The sequence below is a fragment of the Leptinotarsa decemlineata genome, unplaced genomic scaffold (assembly GCF_025532065.1).
Source record: "Leptinotarsa decemlineata unplaced genomic scaffold, Ldec_3_MD MMD2_tig00004307_RagTag_RagTag, whole genome shotgun sequence".
In the NCBI taxonomy this organism is placed as follows: Eukaryota; Metazoa; Arthropoda; class Insecta; order Coleoptera; family Chrysomelidae; genus Leptinotarsa; species Leptinotarsa decemlineata.
This window is the reverse complement of record NW_027412606.1, coordinates 15,915,777-15,937,166: the sequence shown is the minus strand read 5'-3', so window position 1 is coordinate 15,937,166 and position 21,390 is coordinate 15,915,777. Positions and strand designations below refer to the sequence as shown.

Sequence of the window (21,390 nt, the reverse complement as noted above, 5' to 3'; positions counted from 1 at the left end):
AGGAAATTTTGGAAAATTTCGTTCAATTTTATTTTATTTATTATTTTTATATTTTCTCTATTTATCAAACACATTTTGCTAAAATTTGGATCAGTGATGAAGATGAAGTTATGTGTTGATTAAAAAGAATATTTTTCAACTTTCATTCCTTCGTAACTTAGTTATTGATTGACGCATTCTAATGTAAATTTGTTATAGACGTTTGTTTGAAGGTGGTTGACAATTTTTCGTGTTGTATTTCATCAGTTCCGACTTCCATTGTCTAATATAATGAAAAATTGATTTTAAAACTCTGAAAAAAATTATAAAAAATAATAAGATTAATCGAAAATAACAATTTTATTTAACAAAATCTGAAATTACAAAGAAATAACATACAAGCAACAACCAAAAAAATAAAAAAAATTGAAATATTATTGAAAGCTGAAAAAATTAAAATTAAAAAATATTATTAACAAAAAATTAAAAATGAAAATTAAACAATTTCAAACGGGTGATAAGTGTTATCACCCGAACAAGATTGTGGATACTAACAATCGAAACGTCGTGACATAGCTTGGTTTGAAATCTTATAATTTTTATATATCATTTTTTGTTAATATTTTTTAATTTTTATTTTCCAGCTTTTATTATTATTTCAGTTTTTTTCTTTTTTTTTATTTGTCTGGTTGGTGCTTGTATGTTATTTCTTTATAATTTCAGTTTTTGTTTAATAAAATTGTTATTTTTGGTTCATCTTATTAATTTTTATAATTTTTTTTCAGGGTTTTCAAATCAATTTATATTATATTAGACAATGGAGGTTTGATATATACCATTTGAAAATGTCGTGAATCCAGTGGTGTAGTTAGTAAATAAGTTTTTTTTGTTTTTTTGACCATGAAAATAAACAAAATAGTCTCATATAAACAAATGAAGATTCATCAATGAAATTTGGCACCCTAATAGACTTTTTTAATGTCAATTAATTAAGAAAAAAATCATTTGAATCGGTGTAAAAATATATGTATCATAAGGGTGGTTACATTTTAAATGGGTCATCCCAGACCTATGTATCGAAGTTTATTTTCATGAAATATGTATCGTACTATATTTCGTGGGATAATGCTATTCTAGTAATTTCCTTGATTTGTGTTCTGATATTATTGCCCGCTTTGCGGAATGTCCATGATTTTGAGTTGACGAATTGTTATTTCAGATAGCACTCTTGAATCTTGATGTGGCATATCCTCATCCACACTTAAATTTCAACTCTCGACTACGACGTGCGGATAACCGTAGATAACGCTTTATTAGTAATGACCTCGCGCCGTCATTTAGGCATAGTCCAGTATCCTCACAATGTGTTTTTGTTAATACAATTAAGATCGGGGGTGAAATTATGAACACTCGATACGAGAGCTGTCACGATACGACAAATTAGGTCCTGTGCTTCCTTTATGGCTCGACACTCATTTCGGTATGTCATGTCAAACAAAATTCTTATGTACAAAGTGTTTCCAGATGGACTTTATTATACTCATAGTGTTTCACATTTAAAGTATTTAGACAAAGAATTCGTCCACTTATGAAGGGTGGCTGTATTTTAATAAAGTCGTCCCTATCCGAGATTCACACTTTGCCTACTTACATGTCAAAATAACGTCGACTTCATTACTGCCAGGAGTTATTGAGCAGTACAATCTCTCTATTCTCACTTCTCCTTTAAAGCGATCGGTTAGGTCAAATTCTATATTTTATGGAATTGATTCAAGTGGTTCAATCCAATCCGAAAACTGTAGTGAGATGAATGTAGGTAGTCATTATACAAGCGAAATTTCAAATGAAGGTCACGAAAATGAAACCCCAAAAGATCAAAGGGCCACTATTCAGTGACGTTTCCATATTCTGTGTGGGTTAGGTGTTCAGGTGTTCTGTGACCTGGTTCTGTGGCTGTGGTACAATGCAGAAAGAAGGGCGTGTTTTTGATCTTCTCTTCATTCCTGCTAATAATAACGCATTTTGCACCGCCATTGATTTATAATTTCCATCGATTATTACTTATCTAGATCGATCGTCGTGATTGTGGATTGTTTGTTGTGCCATTATCGGGAATAGTAAGTAAAATTGAAGATCTTTGCCTATTTTGAGAAAAGAAACGTGAATTCTGAAATAAAACTCCTGAATTATGAATAAAATTCTTTGATATGGTGATGAAAGTATTTTTGTGAGATTTGAGGTCTTCAGTTGAATAATTGTTGAGTTATAGTATTGAATGACAAGGTATCATGTAATTTATTTTGACATCATCCGACTCTGTAAAGAAGGAAAGAACTTCCAGAAAATATTTAACATTCAATTATTATTATTATTTATTCAATAAATTGGTCCTTACAAGGATAATGAATGTTATTGTCCCATTCGAATAATACAACATAATTCAAACCAATAGGCTCCATAGGTTTCTGTATGGTAAATATTTTTATAAAGGTCCTTCGAAATAAAAGGACCTCAAATCCCTCTTAAAAGCCCTGTCATATTTATGAATATATATGTTCAGTTGAAATGTTTGTTTGGGACTATATCTTCACCCTTCACCTAGGTGTATGATGTCTCTCTATGACGAGGCTCATGTATCTTGAATATCAATTGAACACTTTGATTAGGAGAAATCAGGACTGTAATCTACTTTATCAAGAGTGTGCACATGACCATTACAAGTTCCCCACTTTTCTAATAATTTTGGATTGGTCAAAGTGAACATTTACAAACATTTCCTCAATATTATTTTGGGTGAAGATACTAAGCACCTTACCCAAAAATGTAAAAACCTGATCAAAAGTTATAAAATTGTAGTCACTCCATAAGGTAACAAACAGAACATTGACAACTAAGAACTAGTGCACGATTTTCTAGCATTGTAGTATAGGACATTGACCCATCGGCAATGTCTAGGAACTAGTGTGCATGATTTTCTAACATTTTAGTATAGATTGGAAGATTTATTTCAAGTCCTGGGTAGACAGATCCATAATCTTGTAATAAGTACTTTCAATTTATTTTTGTATCTTTTAGGGATTTTGTTGGGCACTAAAACATGTATTGTGTTGTTCAATATGCAAATGGATTTGTTGAGATTCTTCTATCAAAACGTGTTAAAAAACGAAAAGGCTATGCTGTTGCCAAAAACTATCAAGTTGAAATTCTGTATGAAAACGGTAAGTAAGTCATTAATATATTTTGATCATTGATTTCATATCAGTAAACAGTGTACTTACAGAAGGACTAGTAATTTGAATTTTACAAAAAGGATGTGCTTTCTACATAATTGTTTTAATGAGGTTCCTACCAATAAGCAAAATCCAAGAAAATAATGTTAAGAGTTAGCATGAAAATCAAATCAAAATACTTTGAGAAACAAAAACACCCAGTGGATTTCTATATTTTGATATTTAGAATCATTTGCCATAGATCTCAAACATATAAAGTAAATTTTTTTTATTTTATTGGTATAATTTTGTGGGTTACTAAACTTTCGCTATCATAGTAAAGTCACCGATGACAGAATGCTAATATGAAACCAAGCAAAGTATAAACCATACAGGTGTTCAAAGAGTTTTGTATTTTATAGCAAATTGCTATATCTATAAGCATGAATATGAGCAAAACCATCTGTGATGTTTCTTTTTCATGAGAAACTGAATTTTACAGGCAATTTATTTCTGTGTTAACTTTTTATTGAAAGTAAATATTTTTTAATCAATAACTCTTTGTCTAAATACTTTAAATGAGAAATACTATGAGAATAATAAAGTCCACCTGTAAACACTTTGTATATGAGAATTTTGTTTTTAGAAAATGAATCATTGTGTACACAATTTTTGGATACATTTTCTCAAGATATCACTAACGCTGGTAAGTCACTTTATTTTAAGAGTTTCTCATATTATTTCTGAATGATCTTTTTTTTTGATATAACAAACAAATTATGGCACAATGTTTTTCAATCGATTTAAAAAAATGTATTTCCAGAAAATGATGCAGAAGTTGGCCAACAGGAAATTAACAAAAACATAGATCTTCATGATCAAGTTGTGAATACAAACAGCGATTGTCATTCTCTACTTTCTGAGGAGAGACCACACATACGAATTCCAACAGGTAATTTGAATTGACCAATGATTAATATTTATTTAATTAAGTATCGTGCATTTCAATAAGGACGCCATACATTTACTACATATAATTGCTTTCTGCCAATTTTGCCCAAATTTCAAAGTGTTGTAGATTCTGGCATCCCCATTGATCCTATGTCCAGTTTTCGAACTACATGGTGTAAAAAAATTCAATTTTTGCTATTTGTGTATTATATATATTTATTTGATATTTGTGCTATCATTCAAAATTCGACTTTCCTAGAAATGAACTCATCACATTGAATATGTAGCTCAGGAATCACTTTTGAAAAAAAATAATATCTCCCTAAGTGTGTTCAATTACAGCAGGACAAGACAATGCTCATAGAAATAGATGAATATCAATACCATAATCATATTGATTTTAAAAACTGGAGTGGCTTGTGGAATAATCTATTTCATCACCCTCCTCATGTCAAGCCACCCCCATCATCTATCTCCCCCTGAAATACAGCCACCCGCATACTTTCAATAAAAATCTCTACTTGAACAGTTGGTAAAAAATGCTCTCCTCGCCCTACCCTCCCTCTCCCCATCAAAGAAGGAATTAAATAATATTTTTGTGAATATTTCTCTGAATAGGGGACTGAAATGAAAAAATTAAATGAATTTAAAGACACCTATTCAGGTAAATGAAATATTCATTATGCGTTTTTTCATTTTATTTCCATACCCAGAGGTGTTTACAAGAATAATATTCAATAACTTGTTTGTTGAAGACGGGGGGGGGGGGGGGAGGAAGAGACAGCATTTCTTACCAGCTATTCAATGAGGTACCAGAAGTATTCAAAGAATTTGAATGTGGGTGGCTGTAAATCAGGGGGGTGATGGGGGTGGCTGGAAATAAGGAAAGATGATGGGGGTGGCTGTAAATGAGGGGAGATGATGGGGGTGACTGTAAATAAGGGGAGATGATGGGGGTGGCTGTAAATAAGGGGAGATGATGGGGAGGATTATTCCATTTGTGATACACTGTTTGGAACCTTTCGTCACCGTACATAAGTAAACAGAAGTAAATTCACTTTTTTTGCTGGCATGTAGTGGGGCAGGAGGGTGTAGACTAAGAGCGGTTGTGCACTTCTGCACGAGGTTCGATCAAAAAATATGTGACCATGATCTGACTTCATCATTGCTACAAGGAGCTCCCAATAAATGTATCATATGATTATGAACTGTTTAGGAATTCATAAAAAATAAGGCAAGGTGGTGAAATAAACGTATATTTTATATAGTGATATTATAAAATTCAGGTCAAAAACTTATGCTAATATATTTTAAAGGTTTTTCAGAACGAAGAGTTTTTGATTTAACATTTGTTTTCAAATTTCTATTGGCAAATTCCAAAGTATAATAAATTCTTACCCTTGTGAAAATAGAAAATAAATAATCCAAATGAAAATTATCACAAGGGTGAGAAATGTTGATTTTGAAAACATTGTTTTGAACTGGTTGCCTATGCAGTCAGTGGCACATAAATTGTTGAAATGATAAGGAAATTCTGTCTCTAGATGAATGATACATTGTAAAAATGAATCTGGAGGCATATATAAACTTCCAAACTGTTTGGCTACTATTACTATATGCCTTGAAATGACATTCATTTGTTTCATTCAGTGTGGTACTAGCCACCGCACATACTTGTCATGAATGTTTTCTTAAACATTTTTTCAAAAGATATCCTCAAACATAGCCCAAGCTGTGGCCTTCTGGAGTGGCTAGAGTTCTATAATCATTTGTCTCTACTCTCAAAGGTTTATTGGGATTTTTTGGAACTTCCACAAGAATCTTCATTCTATTTACGTCTGCATCTGTAATACTAGATATAATCTCACTAGTATCTTCTAGACAGTTCCTTCTGCCTGTGTGAAATACTGAAGAGTAAATGTGTTTTTGAAAGCTCTGGTAATTTGAATAGGAATTGGGTTTCTCTGTTGACCAAAATAATTTTCCACACAGTCCTGATTTATATTCCTCCTCATTATGTAGGAGTGTCCTTCAGTATGTAGGTTTTCCCAAAGTTGCAGAAATGCCGAAATTGTATCTGCCACCCCTCAATGAATCTCATTTGTCCAGTCGTGTTTTTTCCTTTTTTTGATATTACAGTTAATTTACTGAAAAATATTTTCATTTTTTTCAGAAAATCAATTTGTTTTGATGTTCCAAAAAAAAGGTTTATTGGAATCTTTCACATAGTCAAATCTATTTGAATTTAAAATATCAAACACTTCATCAAAAAACTGTTCATATTTGGGGAGATTGTCTCATATAATAATAGAATTATGATCTCCTGTGACTGAATTGAAGGAATTTCCAAGGTCGTTATCATTGTTCGATTTATTGAGAACCGTTATTTTTACCTGAACGAATTGTGGAGATTACATCTTGATTTAGGCAGTTTTTTCTGGTTGATGTCAAATATTTCTCATCGAAGTGAAGATCTCATGTTTTTGTGACATTTTTCCGGAGGAACATTACCCACAAACTCCACTAATTTTTTTCCACTGCATGCATCTAGAGAATATATAAATATAATATAAAAATAGGTTCTTGATCAATTGAAAAATACAAATGAATATAGGTACTGAATAGATTGAAGCAGAATTTGATGAGAGACAAAAAGAGATGTTTGGCAAACGTTTATTTCATTTTGTTTTGAATCGTTTTTCTGAAATATTTTTTTTTTATATTATTGGGTTGATTTTTGTAAATGAGAACTTCAGTATAAAATACAGATTTCTTAATTTTGGGTTGGCTAGTTTGCTAATTATGACGTGTGTCAATCGAATGAAATTCTACGTTATTGATGACAGAATCTAAGAAAAGACATATTTGCTATTTATAGTAGATTATCTGGAACATATAAATAGAAAGTAGGCTCCAAAAAAGGTTATTTGAATATACATTTGACACTTGGGTTTTGCAAAAATTTATTTCAGTGGAAGTAATTGTTCTCCTACAGATAGAAATCAAAGCTTGATGTGGTTCAACAATTATTTTCCTTTGTGGATTTCCAGTGGAACTAGAGGCATATACTGTTCGTGAAGTTCAATTTCATCAAATTAAATTCATAATAAAAAGTTTGCATATTAACGACTCCACTATATATGGCCTATAACAATTTATTTTTTGATTTACCTTATATGTTCATTACTCTAATCTTACATAATAAATAATGAAAAACTTACCATTTTTCGTCAATTGGAAATCGAAAAAAATGAATCCTGACATCGCCCTGCAAATTACAGCAACCCACAGCTCGACACTTCTTTATTTTGAAACTAGACACAAATTTTCCACAAATACAAAACCACCACTTAAACGACTCACTCTGTAATAATATTCCATGCCTTAATTTGGCTCGCTTGGTAAACGCCTCAGATTTAGTCGGTTGCGCTGAAGTTCGGCCGCGCATAAAATTCGAGGTGGGGAATCTTGACCCAAATATGGCGAAGAGTGAATTTACTGGTGTTTACTTCTATAAGGTGCTTTGGTGTAGTAATGAATATTACTGGAGTTCTATCCCAACACCAAACAGTTATTTTTAACCCCTCGAAACATGTTTCAATCACCAATTGATCATCTTCAACATACAATGTTGTCCTTATTTATACCAAAGATACCTCTGCTAGGTAACTGCGCCTCAATTGTCTTAAAATTAATTCACAATATTGCCTTATCTACTTCAGTCAGGTAAATCGGATAACTTAAAAATTAATTCAACAAGCTATATAGTAAACTATTCGTTATTGATAATATTATTATGCTTATTTCTAAGCTCTCATATGCATCTAGATGCCTGTTGTTAACTTGTCTAACTAATCTTAATAATTGAGAAATAGCCTTTTGTAAATTCTCGCACATATATTGAATTTTTGTTATTCGTTATAAGCACATTCACTTTGAATAACATGTATCTATATGTTATTTCCTTTTTTGTGTAATTGGGGTTTCCCGCAAATAAATAAATAATGAAAATATTTTTAGTCATCATATTTACCTGACTGGTAGATAAGGCAATATTGTGAAATTGATTTTGAAGCAATTGAGACGCAGGTATCTAGCAGAGGTTCTTTGGTATAAATAAGGACTTGGTGACTAAAACATGAGTCGAGATGTTGCCAGATGGTGAAATAAAGACAAAACCCTTTAAATTTCAAAAGCCCAATTTGATTTCAAATATTTGTTTTGAAGAAAAAGGTTGAAATGGTAAGTTTTAAATGCAGCGTTTCATAGAGTTTTCATAACAAATACATGATTTTCGTCATGAGGAGAATTCCCCATTGATCCAATGACTGTATTCAAAAATATGAAAATTGTAATGGGCACTGCCTAATATGAAAGTTTCACCTAAATTTTGATAATGAATTTTCATTGACAGGAAATAATGAACATGAAAATAAAATTATTGTAATTGATGATCAATTAGTAAACTCAGAATTGGACCAGAAATCTTCGATTCCTGAAGAGGGTCATCACTTGCCGGTTTCAACAGTTAATTTAAGTTGCATAGATACCAATGTTTTGCACATATGGATTTGGGTATCAAACTTAAATCCAAATCTTCATTTAACATTTTAGGTTAACAAATTACAAATTATCAAATTTTGACTTCAATTTCATATGTTACCAGTAAATGATAATAAATTTTTATTTACAGAAAATGATGAACAACATGGAAATAAAATTATTGTAATTGATGATCAATTAGTAAATTTAGAATTGGATCTGCAATCTCCTATTTCTGAAGAGGCTCATAACTTGACGGTTACAACAGGTAATTTAAGTTGCATAGATACCAATATGAATTGCATATATGGATTTGAGTATCAAACGTAGATCCAAATATTCATTCAACATTTTTGGGTAACAAATCACAAAATCACTTAAATTTCAGCTGATAGCATTCGAAATGAACAGGTTGATGATGTACTTATTTTAAATTGGGATTCCTCTGGAGTAAAAGACAGTTCGTCAGGACTTGAACTAACTCGGAATAACTATGATCTCAACGTAGAAGTTCAAGAAGCATGGGATGTTCTTACCGAGCACCAACCAGAGCCAGGTTAATTCTTCAATTAAGTCAAACATATATTATATCAGAAACTATATCGAATGATACATATTAAAAAAATGTTCTCCTGTTCCTAAAAAAGTGTATTTTGATACATTGACAAAACCGTCAACACGGAACTAGTAAAAATAATTCAAACAAGGCAGAGCTAGAAAAATAATTATAAGACATTTTGAATAATGTATCATTCGACACCCCTTGCTATTTAAAATCTTAAAGTTGATAGTGTCCATAGTGCCATCATTGGAAAATCAGGCTACATTTATCTGTCTGGTAGATTTAATATTATTCAATCTCTTTTTGTTTTCATAGTTAACAACAAGGGAAACTGATAAGTTTTGAAATATACGTCGATAACAAAGGAAGATGATAATTTCTACATAAACTGGAGTTTTATCCCAACACTAAAACTTCATTTTCAACACATCCGATATATGTTTCATTTAACAAGTGATTATCTTCAAGAAAAAGATCAGAATAAATTTACATAAAGAGTTGCCCTTATTTACCATTAGATGCCTCTGCTAGGTACCTGCTTTTCGATGAGCTTAAATTGATAATATTGCCTCATCTACTAATTAGATACATCTACTAAAAATTAGGTAGGTTAGGTTAGGAAATATAGGTTAGGTATAACTAACAATAATTATTTTACCAAGCTATATAGTAAAATATTATTATATTTACTTATTTCTATGCTTTCATAGGCATGCCTGTTTATGGTCACTTGGTGATTGAAACATGTGTTGAGGTGTTAAAAATAACTGTTTGGTGTTGGGATAAAACTCCAGTATATTCATTACTACACCAAAGGTTCCAAACAGTGTGTTATAAGTAAATAATTTCTGCAACAACTGTTCATATTATTTAGTCCATATTTTCAAATGATGAATATTTTTGAAGTTTTCATGATTTGATAGTGTTGAATCCTCAATTGAACAACAATCCTTAGCATTTTTAATTGTAAATAACTTATATTTTAGGTAAGGAAAAAAGTAAAGCTCCTCAGAAGAAGCATTGTTGTTGCTTTTGTCAAAAACGTTTGTTCAAAGTTTACCGCCATTACACTGAAGTACACAAGACTGAAAGAGAGGTGAGAGAGATAATAAATCTTCCAAAAAAGTCAGCTTATAGAAGATCTCTTCTGGACAAACTCAGGAAAAAGGGAGATCATTTATTTAATACTCAAATAAAAGATAAATACCAAAATGACATTGTTTGTAAGGAAACAATTCAACAAACGAAGGTTAAAAGAGAACGAAATGTTCCATGTCCAAGTTGTTTGGGGTACTATAGTAAATTTAGTATAAGACATCATTTGGAAAAATGTATGCCAGTGAAAGAAAAAAAGACTAGGAGAAATAATATACAAGCTCAATGCAGGAAGTTTGAAAATAAATTACACCCTAAAGCTTCTACGGTGTTGAGAGGAAATATTTTTCCAGTATTAAATGAAGATGATGTTACTGATGCGATCAGGTATGATGACCTGGTTATTACATATGCAAATTATTTATGTAGAAAATACACAGCAGAACATCATAGTCAACAAATAAGATCCAATATGAGAGCAATTGGGAGGTTGATTTTAGCTATGAGAGAAATCAATCCTCAAATAAACAACCTTACTGATGCATTTGATCCTTCTAAAGTTGATTTAATAATAGAAGGAATTGAAAGAGTTGCAGGATTGGATGAAATTTCAAACCTATACAGGTCTCCTGCTACTGCTATGTTGTTAACCACTGAATTGAAAAAAATATGTAAATTAATGGAAATAGAATTTATTAAAAAACAGGATGATGAGGGCAAGAAAAGAATGGAGGACTTATATTTGCTTTTTAATCTAGAATTCCAAGTGACTGTCAATAAGAAAGGACTAGAAACACAAAAAATTAATTTCAGAAGGAAAAAATTTGATTTGCCCAAAACAGAACAGATTGCGAAATTCCGAATATATTTGGAATCTAAAATACTACATTACACAACTAGGATGAGTCAGAACTATTCCTTCAAAGACTGGACCCACTTGACGGAGTATTCTCTAGTACACCTGGCAATATTCAATAGGAAGAGGCCTGGGGAAACTCAGCGCCTTTTAATAGACGATTATATAAATTATGAAGTGATTGACAATGAAGATTCATCAAATGAAATGGACAATTTATCTAGAGAACAAATTAAAAAATGGGCCAGAATAAAATTTACAGGAAAATTAGGGAAAAATACTGCTCTTCTCATTCATCGAGATCTCGGCTTTAAAGCAATCGATTTGATCCTAAAATACAGGGAGAAAGCTGGTGTCAGTCCTCAAAACAAATTTGTTTTTGGAGATCCATCTCGATCTAACACTCAAAGTACCTTTCAGGCATGTAACTTGATAAGGAAATTTTCCATAGAGTCTGGTATTGAGAATCCAGAATTATTAAGGACCAGACTATTGAGGCAGCATTTAGCAACAGAAACGGCTCGCTCTCAGGTAGAGTCTCGTCTAGAAGGGAGGGTTTCAGACTTTATGTCTCATAAAAGACATATACATGAAGATTATTATGTCTTGACCCAAAAAACAGATGACATAACTAAAGTTTCAGCATTACTAGAAGAATTTTCATCAGTAAAAGATGTGGTAAAGAAATCAAAGGCTGAAAATTCGATGAAAATACTAAAATCATTGTCTGTTCAGATTACACCGATACCAGCAATAAAAAAAACAGCATTATCAAATAAAGTTGAAGCTAGTCCTACTTCTTCATCCGATGAAGAATACTGCCCAGAGGAAGATGATATAAGTCCTTCAGAATTTAAATATGTTATGGGTGAGTACCTACATTCATTGAATATAGCTTTATTTTGCTAGCCACTTCCATATACTCAAGGAAACTTGCTCTTAACTTTCGAGTTTAAATTATCAAATTTTCATATCAGTAACTTTAAATTTCTGGTGTTTTAAGATTGCCTTATATATTGAAGGGGTTGTAACTTTTGAATATTCTGCTGTACGTTCCTTCCATCTTGTACATGATACAGTTATGATGAACTTAATGAAGGTTTAGCCTTATACATATTGATAGCTTGAAACTATTTCAGGCAAAAAGCAGAAACGTCATCCTTGGACATCCGCCGAAAAGAATAAAGCAAGAGAATACTTTTACGATAATATTTATAAGGAGATGGAGGTTACAAAACAAAAAGCAAAATGTTTTTTTCTATCAAATCAAGAATTGTACAAACATCGATCTGCACATTTAATCATGCAGTGGGTTAAATGTGAACAAAAAAAAGTATTGGCTTCTCAATCAGGATTGATGGGTAAACATGTATTTTTCAATAAAGAACTGTATTTTTTATTATACCTGCATTTCAAATGTTCTGCTTGGCGTGCGCAGTCTGAGATTAAAACACGCTGTGCTAGAAAGCTTGATGCTAGGTAACTACGTCAACTTTTCAGTTTTATCATTTGAGATATCAAATAAGACTTCATGTCAACAGTTCATAACAGCCGGTTGTGCTATAGTTGGGACATTATCCCGTTCTAAAATTAATTTTCAGCATTTTTTTCAAGTCATGATGCAGGTATTATAAAAAACAGCATATGATACAAGTGTACAAGTGCCTTTTAAGCACTCGCAACGTTCCAAGGCACTCCGCACTGGCTGCACTTGTTTTGAGGGCTCACTTGTGCACTTGTATCATAATAAACCATTCATGTTACAGCAATGTATAATCACATAATGTGAAATTATTCATCAGTGAGACAATGTGCTCTCATGCGGGATAATACGCTCAAACGTGACTAATGGTTGGCAGCTTGTTCTTGTCTAAGTAATAATACCTACCTGTCAATAACACATAAAAACCTGTCTGTAGACTTCTTCGAACTTCTTTCAGAAAAATGTCATTATATTACTGGTGGTTCAAAATTCTTCATACACAAATGATTTTGCACCTTTCTCAATCATAATTATATTAGTGGTGGTTCAAAATTCTCACTCACAAATGATTTTGCATCAGATTCAATCATAATTAACTATTAACGATAGTCGTTGAAGTAGTAATATAATACTCACAGATTCACTACATGAAATAATAAAAACCAATAAGCAAGCTGTGATTAGATGACCATAGTGTCAATCATTACAAATGATGTGTAATGGGTGAAACATTATAACTATTTCAAGAATCTTTAAAATAATCATTTTGAAATGTTGGTATTCGATATACTTATCGCTAACCGTTTTTGAGAAATGAATTTTTCTCATATTTTCTGTCTAAATCTGACTTGCAAAATGCGTTTTCTTCAGAATGCATACAATTAACTCTTAAGCTACAGAAGGCTGTGACGTATTATGTTTATAGCCACAATTAAATTTGAGCATGACACAAAATTTTTCAAATGAAGCACTGCATAAAAGTATAGAAAAAAATTAGCGCATCATAGTATTTGCAAGGCGATTCGATGTGCTAGATAGATGGCATTTAGCTAGCACCAGCATTGGAGAGTTCCTGCGACTCCCTCTGAACCACTGCTTCCTACTACTTTCTGCTCCGCTATTCAGAGTCAATCACCAAATGTCTAGTGGTTCCACTGACTAGTGGAGTCTCAGTCCACCCGTCATAATATGTACTGATTGACTGTCTCGTACATCGAATCGCATGTCAAACGCTATGATGCGCCAAATTTTTCCATACTAGTATTATTGAATATATGCAAATATGTGAAATACTCCATATTTGCCAATCTTTGCTTTCCCTATACTTGCCTTCTATATAATATTTTTCATTAATTTGGATTTCAGTTTTGTATGTGACACAAAATTCACATTACTCAAGTATGGTTTCTATCAATCAACTCACCATTTATGGAATTGAATTTGGTGATCAATGAATTGGTCCACGGAACTGGAATCCGATCTAACCTGATCTTGTATATGTGTGGTACAGTTTGACAGAATTCAGAAAGTTTACAGGACACTGATGAACACAAGATAGGTGTTAAAACACAGTAGCTCAAGTGTACGAGGCTTCAGACCTCACAAGCCTAACTATATCTACAAAATGAAAGTATGGCAGACACATTTTGGGTTTCTTTCTGAATAATCACTGATATAAATATTTATATATCTACATTGAGAACTGAAGATAACTTTCAACCCACATATTTATGAACTTAAAAATATGGGTAACCAAAATAAATGATTTTTTATCATTTCACTGGACCTTCATTCTTCGAAATTTCTATGATGAGAACAACATTAATGCTAATAAAATACAGTTTATATCTTAACTATGAGAGTTCAGCTAGTGTTTAATTTTAACAAATTTTTCATTAAACACTTTGTTAAATGGAGAATTTTTTATTTCATATACAAAATGCAAATTTTTTTTATTTTAAACCAACTTTTGGCCATCTATCAATATTATGGATTACATTTCAGGGCAGCGTTTGAGATGGAGTACTCCTGAAAAAGAAGTTCTGAGAACCAGCAGTGAGAGACATTCTGAAAATGGGACGATCCCAAGCATTTCTGAATGCGAATTGTTATTTGAAGACAACAAAGATATTTTGAAAAACAGGACTCCACAATCAGTCAAGGCTTTTCTATACACAAACATCAAGAAACAAAACGTTCGCTCGCAAAGCTTTTAGTTAGTGCTTTTATTACATTTGTGAAATAAAGCTTTAAGATTGGCATATCCTTATTTTACACAAACAAAACTTTACAATTAGTGACCCTCAGCATTCGAGGCTGCAATCTTTACTAAGTAAAATAATATTATCATCGTGAAATTTCAGGTGAAGAAATTTCTACTAGAAAGAAAGGGCGCCAAACAGAACTGAAAAAATTCAAAGAATTACAGTGTTCATCATATCGCATGTTCTATATATTGTAGATTCACCAAAAATGTATCTGTGAATAAGTTGAAGGACTACCTTCAACTTATTTCGGCTAGTTTATATAAAACTAGAGCTGTGTTTTGACGTACCACTTGTTTCAAATAATTTGGTCTGTAAGCTATAGCTCAATTATACAGTGAGGACCAAAAGTCCGTCCATTTCCCCCAGTAACTTTTTATTCAACATATAAAAAAGTTGAATACATAAGTTGTAGGGGTTTCATTCAGTCTCTTTGATGGTTTGAGTTTCATTTATACAGAGTGTTTCAAGAAAGCGCAGCGACCTAAAGTTTAATTTTTTTGAATGGGATACCCTGTATATTAATACATGATCGATTAAGAATGAGCATATGGAATTCAGCGATACCACGTTTGATGCTGTTATTTTCATAGAATACGAATATACCACCAATCATTTTATCCATAAGCCCCATGGGTTCGACAGTTTTTTTGTCACGGCAATAAATTCTCTTTCACACCTATTGGGCTCAAGGATAAAATAATTCGCGATACCTTCGTAGTAACACTGTATTCTTTATGAACATCACTAACCGACTATATAATAATATACAGGGTATCCTATTAAAAAAATAAACCTTTAGGTCGCTGCGCTTCTTTGAGAGACTCTGTATAAATGGAATTTGAATAATTAAAGAGATCGAATGAAATCCTATAACTGAGGTATTTAAAGTTTTTTGTAATATGTTGAATAAAAAAGTTACGGGGGGAGGCGACGGACTTTTGGTCCTCACTGTAGATATCAAAGCTGTCCTTTGTTTCTGTTAGCGATTTGTTTATTGTTTTGGGTAGGATTTATTTTCAATTTCAGATTTTTTTTTCGGGTGTTATAGTTGAGAGTTGTAACTAAAAATTAAAAATATATCAAGTGGCTATTGATGATGTATTGACATTTGTTTAACGAAGACACCGTTTTAAAACTAAATAGTTTTCGCAATCGTCAAATCTATAGACGCGTCCCCATTTGCAACAAATCCTCGAACCGAACGCCGTCGCGAACAACATCGTGTTTATGTGTAGACGTGACAATGAATCCCACGATGCAACAAATCCGCGAAAATCGCAAAATCATTTTCGTCGGTTGTGTACGGTCACTTCAAAGGGAATGTTCCGGGATATTGTTCGCTGCGTTGTTGCAAGTATATGATTGTTTTGGCAGTTTTGTCTCTCTTTTCAGAAGAATAATTAGTTCGGTTTGCACTGAACACGGATTGATATATGTAGTTTCTATGTCAACTCATAAAAAAAGAATTAAGTAATAACTGAATAAAAAATCGGAACGCTTTCATGTTCGCGACGTTTACCATGAGGTTTACCATGGAGTTTTCTTTTTCCAAAAATATCCTCTTGTTCGCGGCGCTGTTCACGGCAATGTTCGCGACATCATTCTGTTCAAGGGTTTGTTGCAAGCGGGGATGCGTTTCAAAACATCATCGAATGCGGTTTGACGACAAAAAACAGCTTTAGTAAAGTCTCATATCACGGCCCAAGGCTGGCTCTCTCCGCACCTGTCAAAGAGTAAATGATAGAAATAACGCCGTTCTGGTTTACCAACTCTGATGGATCAGTCCCTAAAAAACTACTAATGGCGTCATTTGATATGATGTCGTTATTCGAGGATTGGACATAGATCCAGATGAGTAGAACTAGATGTTCCATATTTGGTTCCATTAGTTCATCAGCTAATTGCAATGTCAAATACATAATATATTTGTTATTTCGGAAACTACAAGTCCTGGAGCCCTGGGACGTCATGAGCATGTGCAGTTGAAGAAAAGTGAAGGAAAATTAATCTTTTCATCAACTGTGCATAATACTGACGTCCTAGAACCGAAACGAACAAACCTACATGCTGCGTTTTGTTGCCAACCCGAAAAGTAAGTAAATAGGCTATACAAGAAAACGGAAATATTTACGAAAGTTCCAGTTTCGGATCAAAGTAGTGTTCTCTTTGTTCTCGACGCCATAAATTGACATATTGTGTTTTCCCTCCCTCGAAATCCATCGAGTAACTAAAGTGAACAACTATTGAAATTATTGGCGCGAATCGATAGAATACGTCAAGAAAACGCTCGAAATAACTCCAAATTTCGTATAGATGGTAATCTACATCAAATCGTTTTTGAAAATTTAATAACATATGAACAAATAATATATAGTTTGTTTATTTGTGTTGGTGAAGCTACTTTAAAGAGTAGATTACAAATAGGACGAGGAAACTCCTGTCCATTATATCAATGAGGTCGTAAAATTCTGCTCGTTGACCTTGGGCACAGATTGAGTTGCAGATACGACCCACGACCACCGATAAAACCTCTCAAACTAGATCGTTATATAGTAGAATGCACAACTGACAGGCTGACAGCCCCTTGAACCTTCAAAAAAGACAAAGAAAGAACATCTCTTTCCATTTTGTATACGTGTTTGGTGTTTACGGAATGGTTTTGGTTTTACCACCAGAGCGCTGACCAATGGAATGAAGCGATGAGTTGAGCCAATCAAATTGGTTTGTGGTTCCCATATTATATTAAATGGTGATTACAGTTGTCAATGTCACGGTATATAAGTAAATTCACTCCCGGTCGGTCTCTTTGATGTTTCGTGTCGAGATTTTATTTTTTTCTGGCATGTGGCCGGGCAGGAGGGTGTAGGCTAAGAGTGGTTGTGCACCTCTGCACGAGGTTCGATCGAAAAATATGTGACCATGATCTGACTTCATCATTGCTACGAGGAGCTCCCAATAAATGTCTCATATGATTGTGAACTGTTTAGGAATTGACAAAAAATAAGACAAGGTGGTGAAATAAACGTATATTTTATATAGTAATATTATACAATTCAGGTCAAAAGCTTATGCTAATATATTTTAAAGGTTTTTCAGAATGAAGAGTTTTTGATTTAACATTTGTTTTCAAATTTCTGTTGGCAAATTCCAAAGCATAATAAATTCTTACCCTTGTGAAAATAGAAAATAAATAATTCAAAGAAAAATCATCACAAGGGTGAGAAATGTTGATTTTTGAAAACATTGTTTTTAGCTGGTTGCCTATGTAATCAGTGGCAAATAAATTGTTGAAATGATTAAGAAATTCTGTCTCTATATGAATGATACATTGTAAAAATGAATCTGGAGGCATATATAAACTTTCAAACTGTTTGGCTACTGTATAACTATATGCCTTGAAATGACTATATACATTTGTTTCATTCAGTGTGGTACTAGCCGCCGTACATACTTCTCATGAATGTTTTTTTAAACATTTTCTCAAAAGATATCCACAAACAGAGCCCAAGCTGTTGCCTTCTGGAGTGGCAACAGTTCTATAATCACTTGTCTCTACTCTCAAAGGTTTATTGGGATTTTTTGGAACTTCCACAAGAATCTTCATTCTATTTATGTCTGCATATGTAATACTATATAGAATTTCACTAGTATCTTCTAGATAGTTAGTTCCTTCTGCCTGTGTGAAATACTGAAGAGTAAATGTGTTTTTGAAAGCTCTGGTAATTTGAATAGGAGTTGGGTTTCTGGCATTTCCACAAGTATTTCTCTGTTGACCAAAATAATTTTCCACACAGTTCTGATTTATATTCCTCGTCAATATGTAGGAGTCTCCTTCACTATGTAGGTTTTTTCAAAGTTGCAAAAATGCCGAAATTGTTATCTGCCATCCTTCAATGAATCTCATTTGTCTAGTCATGTTTTTTCCTTTTTTTTTGATATTACAGTTAATTTGCTGAAAAATATTTTTATTTCTTTCAGAAAATCTATTTGTTTTGATGTTTCGAAAAACGGTTTTTTGAAATGTTTGACATCGTCAAATTGTTTTAAATTCAAAATATTGTAGCCGTTTCTATTGCTGCTGATGGTATCTGATTGAAACTGGCATAGGTATTCATCGCTGTAGCTACCGAATGACTGAAAACTTGACTGATTAATTTTACCTTCATCTTTTGAAAGTTACTTGAAAATAAATGAGAATCAGTAAGTTTGGGTGCTAGTCTATATTGCCTTTCCTTATCGAAGTTGTAAAGTTGTTCAAGATAATTATTGTTCGTTGTATATTCATCAAATTTCAAAAAGTCATCAAAAAAATGGTTTCTGCTACATTTCAGCAGAGTATCAAAAAAGTAAAATATTTTTTTCTCATCAACAAAGATATTGTCAAATATAGGAAATAAACATGAAATAATTCAGATTCATTTAAGTAAATATATGAATTGAAAGATATTCCAACCTCACTTCAATATTTTAACACAAGAACACTCAGTATTGAGAATTCCATCTTTTAATATTTCAAGTTCATAGACATCGAAATTGATCCGATCACAGGATATAGAATATAAAACAATCTCCAAATACGCAAACTTGGCACAGATTGCATGCTGTGCATTTTACCTCAGTACAGTGACCGGATCAAAGTCGCAATGTCAGCGTATAATTCTTTATAAATATTTAGGGAGGTCAAAACAGTCAACAGACAGTATTCCGTATTCATTTGAGTATCGATTAATCATCAGCAATGCAGCACATCTCCTTCTCTTCGATCCTGCTGGGTGGCAGTATAATGTAAGTTTTTGATTGTTTTAATGTATTATTTTTATTAACATTTGAGTGTGAGTTTATTTTTTTTTTCACAATAAATATTTAAATAAGTTTCAAATGAGTTCTTTCATTATTTTGGATGAATGAATGAATGGGTGAAACAGCAAATAAAAATCCTCTCGTAAATAGCCAAGCGAGAACTGAGTTGCGACAATATATGGCTACTCTACAGTCACTTCGAGATCTTTTCTGGTAAGTTTATAAAAATTAGAACCTAAATCTGAAATGATACCCCTAACTCTCAATCCAATTTTTGAAAAATGCCTAACATCAATCACAATACTTTTTATATCCAGTATTAATGTGGATGAATTGGTAAAAAAGTATGCAACAGGCTGTTTCTGTAATAATTACGCTACAAAATGCCTAAGTGCCAACTGTCGTCTGTCTCGAGGGTCACCGATTAAAGACCAGTCAAGTTCGAATGTATGCCTTTTCCCTGAACAACCAAGGCATATTCTGCTATAGAAGCCGTTTCTTGTTAAATAATTCCTCAAAACCAAATATTCTATATCCTTTCCTATATTGTAGAATAAGTGTGACTTGATGCTCATTTCATCGAAACAAATGTTGCAATCCTTGTCTTGATTACTGAAGTTATTGATTTTTAATCACTCCACCATATATGGTCTATAACAATTTATTTTATGATTTTCGTTATATGTTCATTACTTCAATCTTACATAATATATAACAGAAAAACATACCATTTTTCGTTAATTGGAAATCGAAAAAAATTAATGCCGACATCACCCTGCAAATTACAACAACATACAGCTCGACACTTGTTGATTTTGAAACTAGACACAAATTTTTCACAAATACAAAACCACCACTTACAACAACTCACTCTGTAATAATATTCCATGCCTCAATTTGGCTCGCTTGGTAAACGTCTCAGATTCAGTCGGTTGCGCTGTAGTTCGGTCGCGCATAAAATTCGAGGTGGGGAATCTTGACTCAAATATGGCGGAGAGTGAACTTACTTGTGTTTACTTCTATACGGTGTCACGTGTCAATATTGAGAAATACTTTCGGACGGATTCGAGTTGAAACACTCAAAGCATTTTTAGTCATAACTACTGTTTTGGTCCGAAGGCAAGATGAAGTGAAATTTTTTTCGAAAAAAATTCTTTGTAGACCGGCTGAAAAATCATTCTGGCTAAGAAAATTAAGCACGGACAACCGAAGGAGAACGAAATAACTTATTTTTTGTTCAAATTGTTAGAAACAAACTTTATAGTTGTTCCATTAACCAGAAGCATAAGTTAATCTTCGATACTTAATTTTTATTTTTTTAGATATCTGAAACACAAAGTTTAGGAAGATTTTATTTTTTGTCGGACAAACTTTCATAACTTTTTTGACGAGACACAATTTTTTTTTCAACATTTAATTCGCGCAGAGATCTAATTTTTTTGAATGGCCATTCTTTTCTTGTACATTGCTTGTGGAAGGTTGTATATAACATTATTGTAAAAGTAACATAACGCTATGGTTTGTAAGATTTTGTCGGTGAGGTTATGATGATATCCTGAAAGCAGTGGCGTGCTCATCATTTTAACAAGCCGAACAGGATTCACAAGTGTACTTAATAACATAATAATGATGTCAACACAGTGTAA

The 21,390-nt window shown here is 32.6% G+C and overlaps 1 protein-coding gene across 6 annotated transcripts; it reads left to right on the top strand.

Moving 5' to 3' along the window:
- Positions 1-1,925: 1,925 nt before the first annotated feature.
- On the top strand, positions 1,926-14,938 carry LOC111515999 (uncharacterized). Of its 6 annotated transcripts, XM_074179070.1 has the most exons (10): positions 1,926-2,096; positions 3,055-3,197; positions 3,835-3,894; positions 4,012-4,140; positions 8,833-8,949; positions 9,070-9,237; positions 10,230-11,872; positions 11,930-12,062; positions 12,334-12,555; positions 14,682-14,938. In XM_074179070.1, the coding sequence occupies exons 2-10, from the start codon at positions 3,077-3,079 to the stop codon at positions 14,891-14,893; spliced, it is 2,805 nt and encodes a 934-aa protein (XP_074035171.1). In that variant the 5' UTR covers positions 1,926-2,096; positions 3,055-3,076; the 3' UTR covers positions 14,894-14,938. The 6 variants fall into 6 exon arrangements, with proteins under 6 accessions (XP_074035171.1, XP_074035167.1, XP_074035172.1 ...); XM_074179066.1 differs by having other exon boundaries at positions 1,927-2,096; positions 10,230-12,062; XM_074179067.1 differs by lacking the exon at positions 1,926-2,096 and adding an exon at positions 2,195-2,451 and having other exon boundaries at positions 10,230-12,062.
- Positions 14,939-21,390: the final 6,452 nt, after the last annotated feature.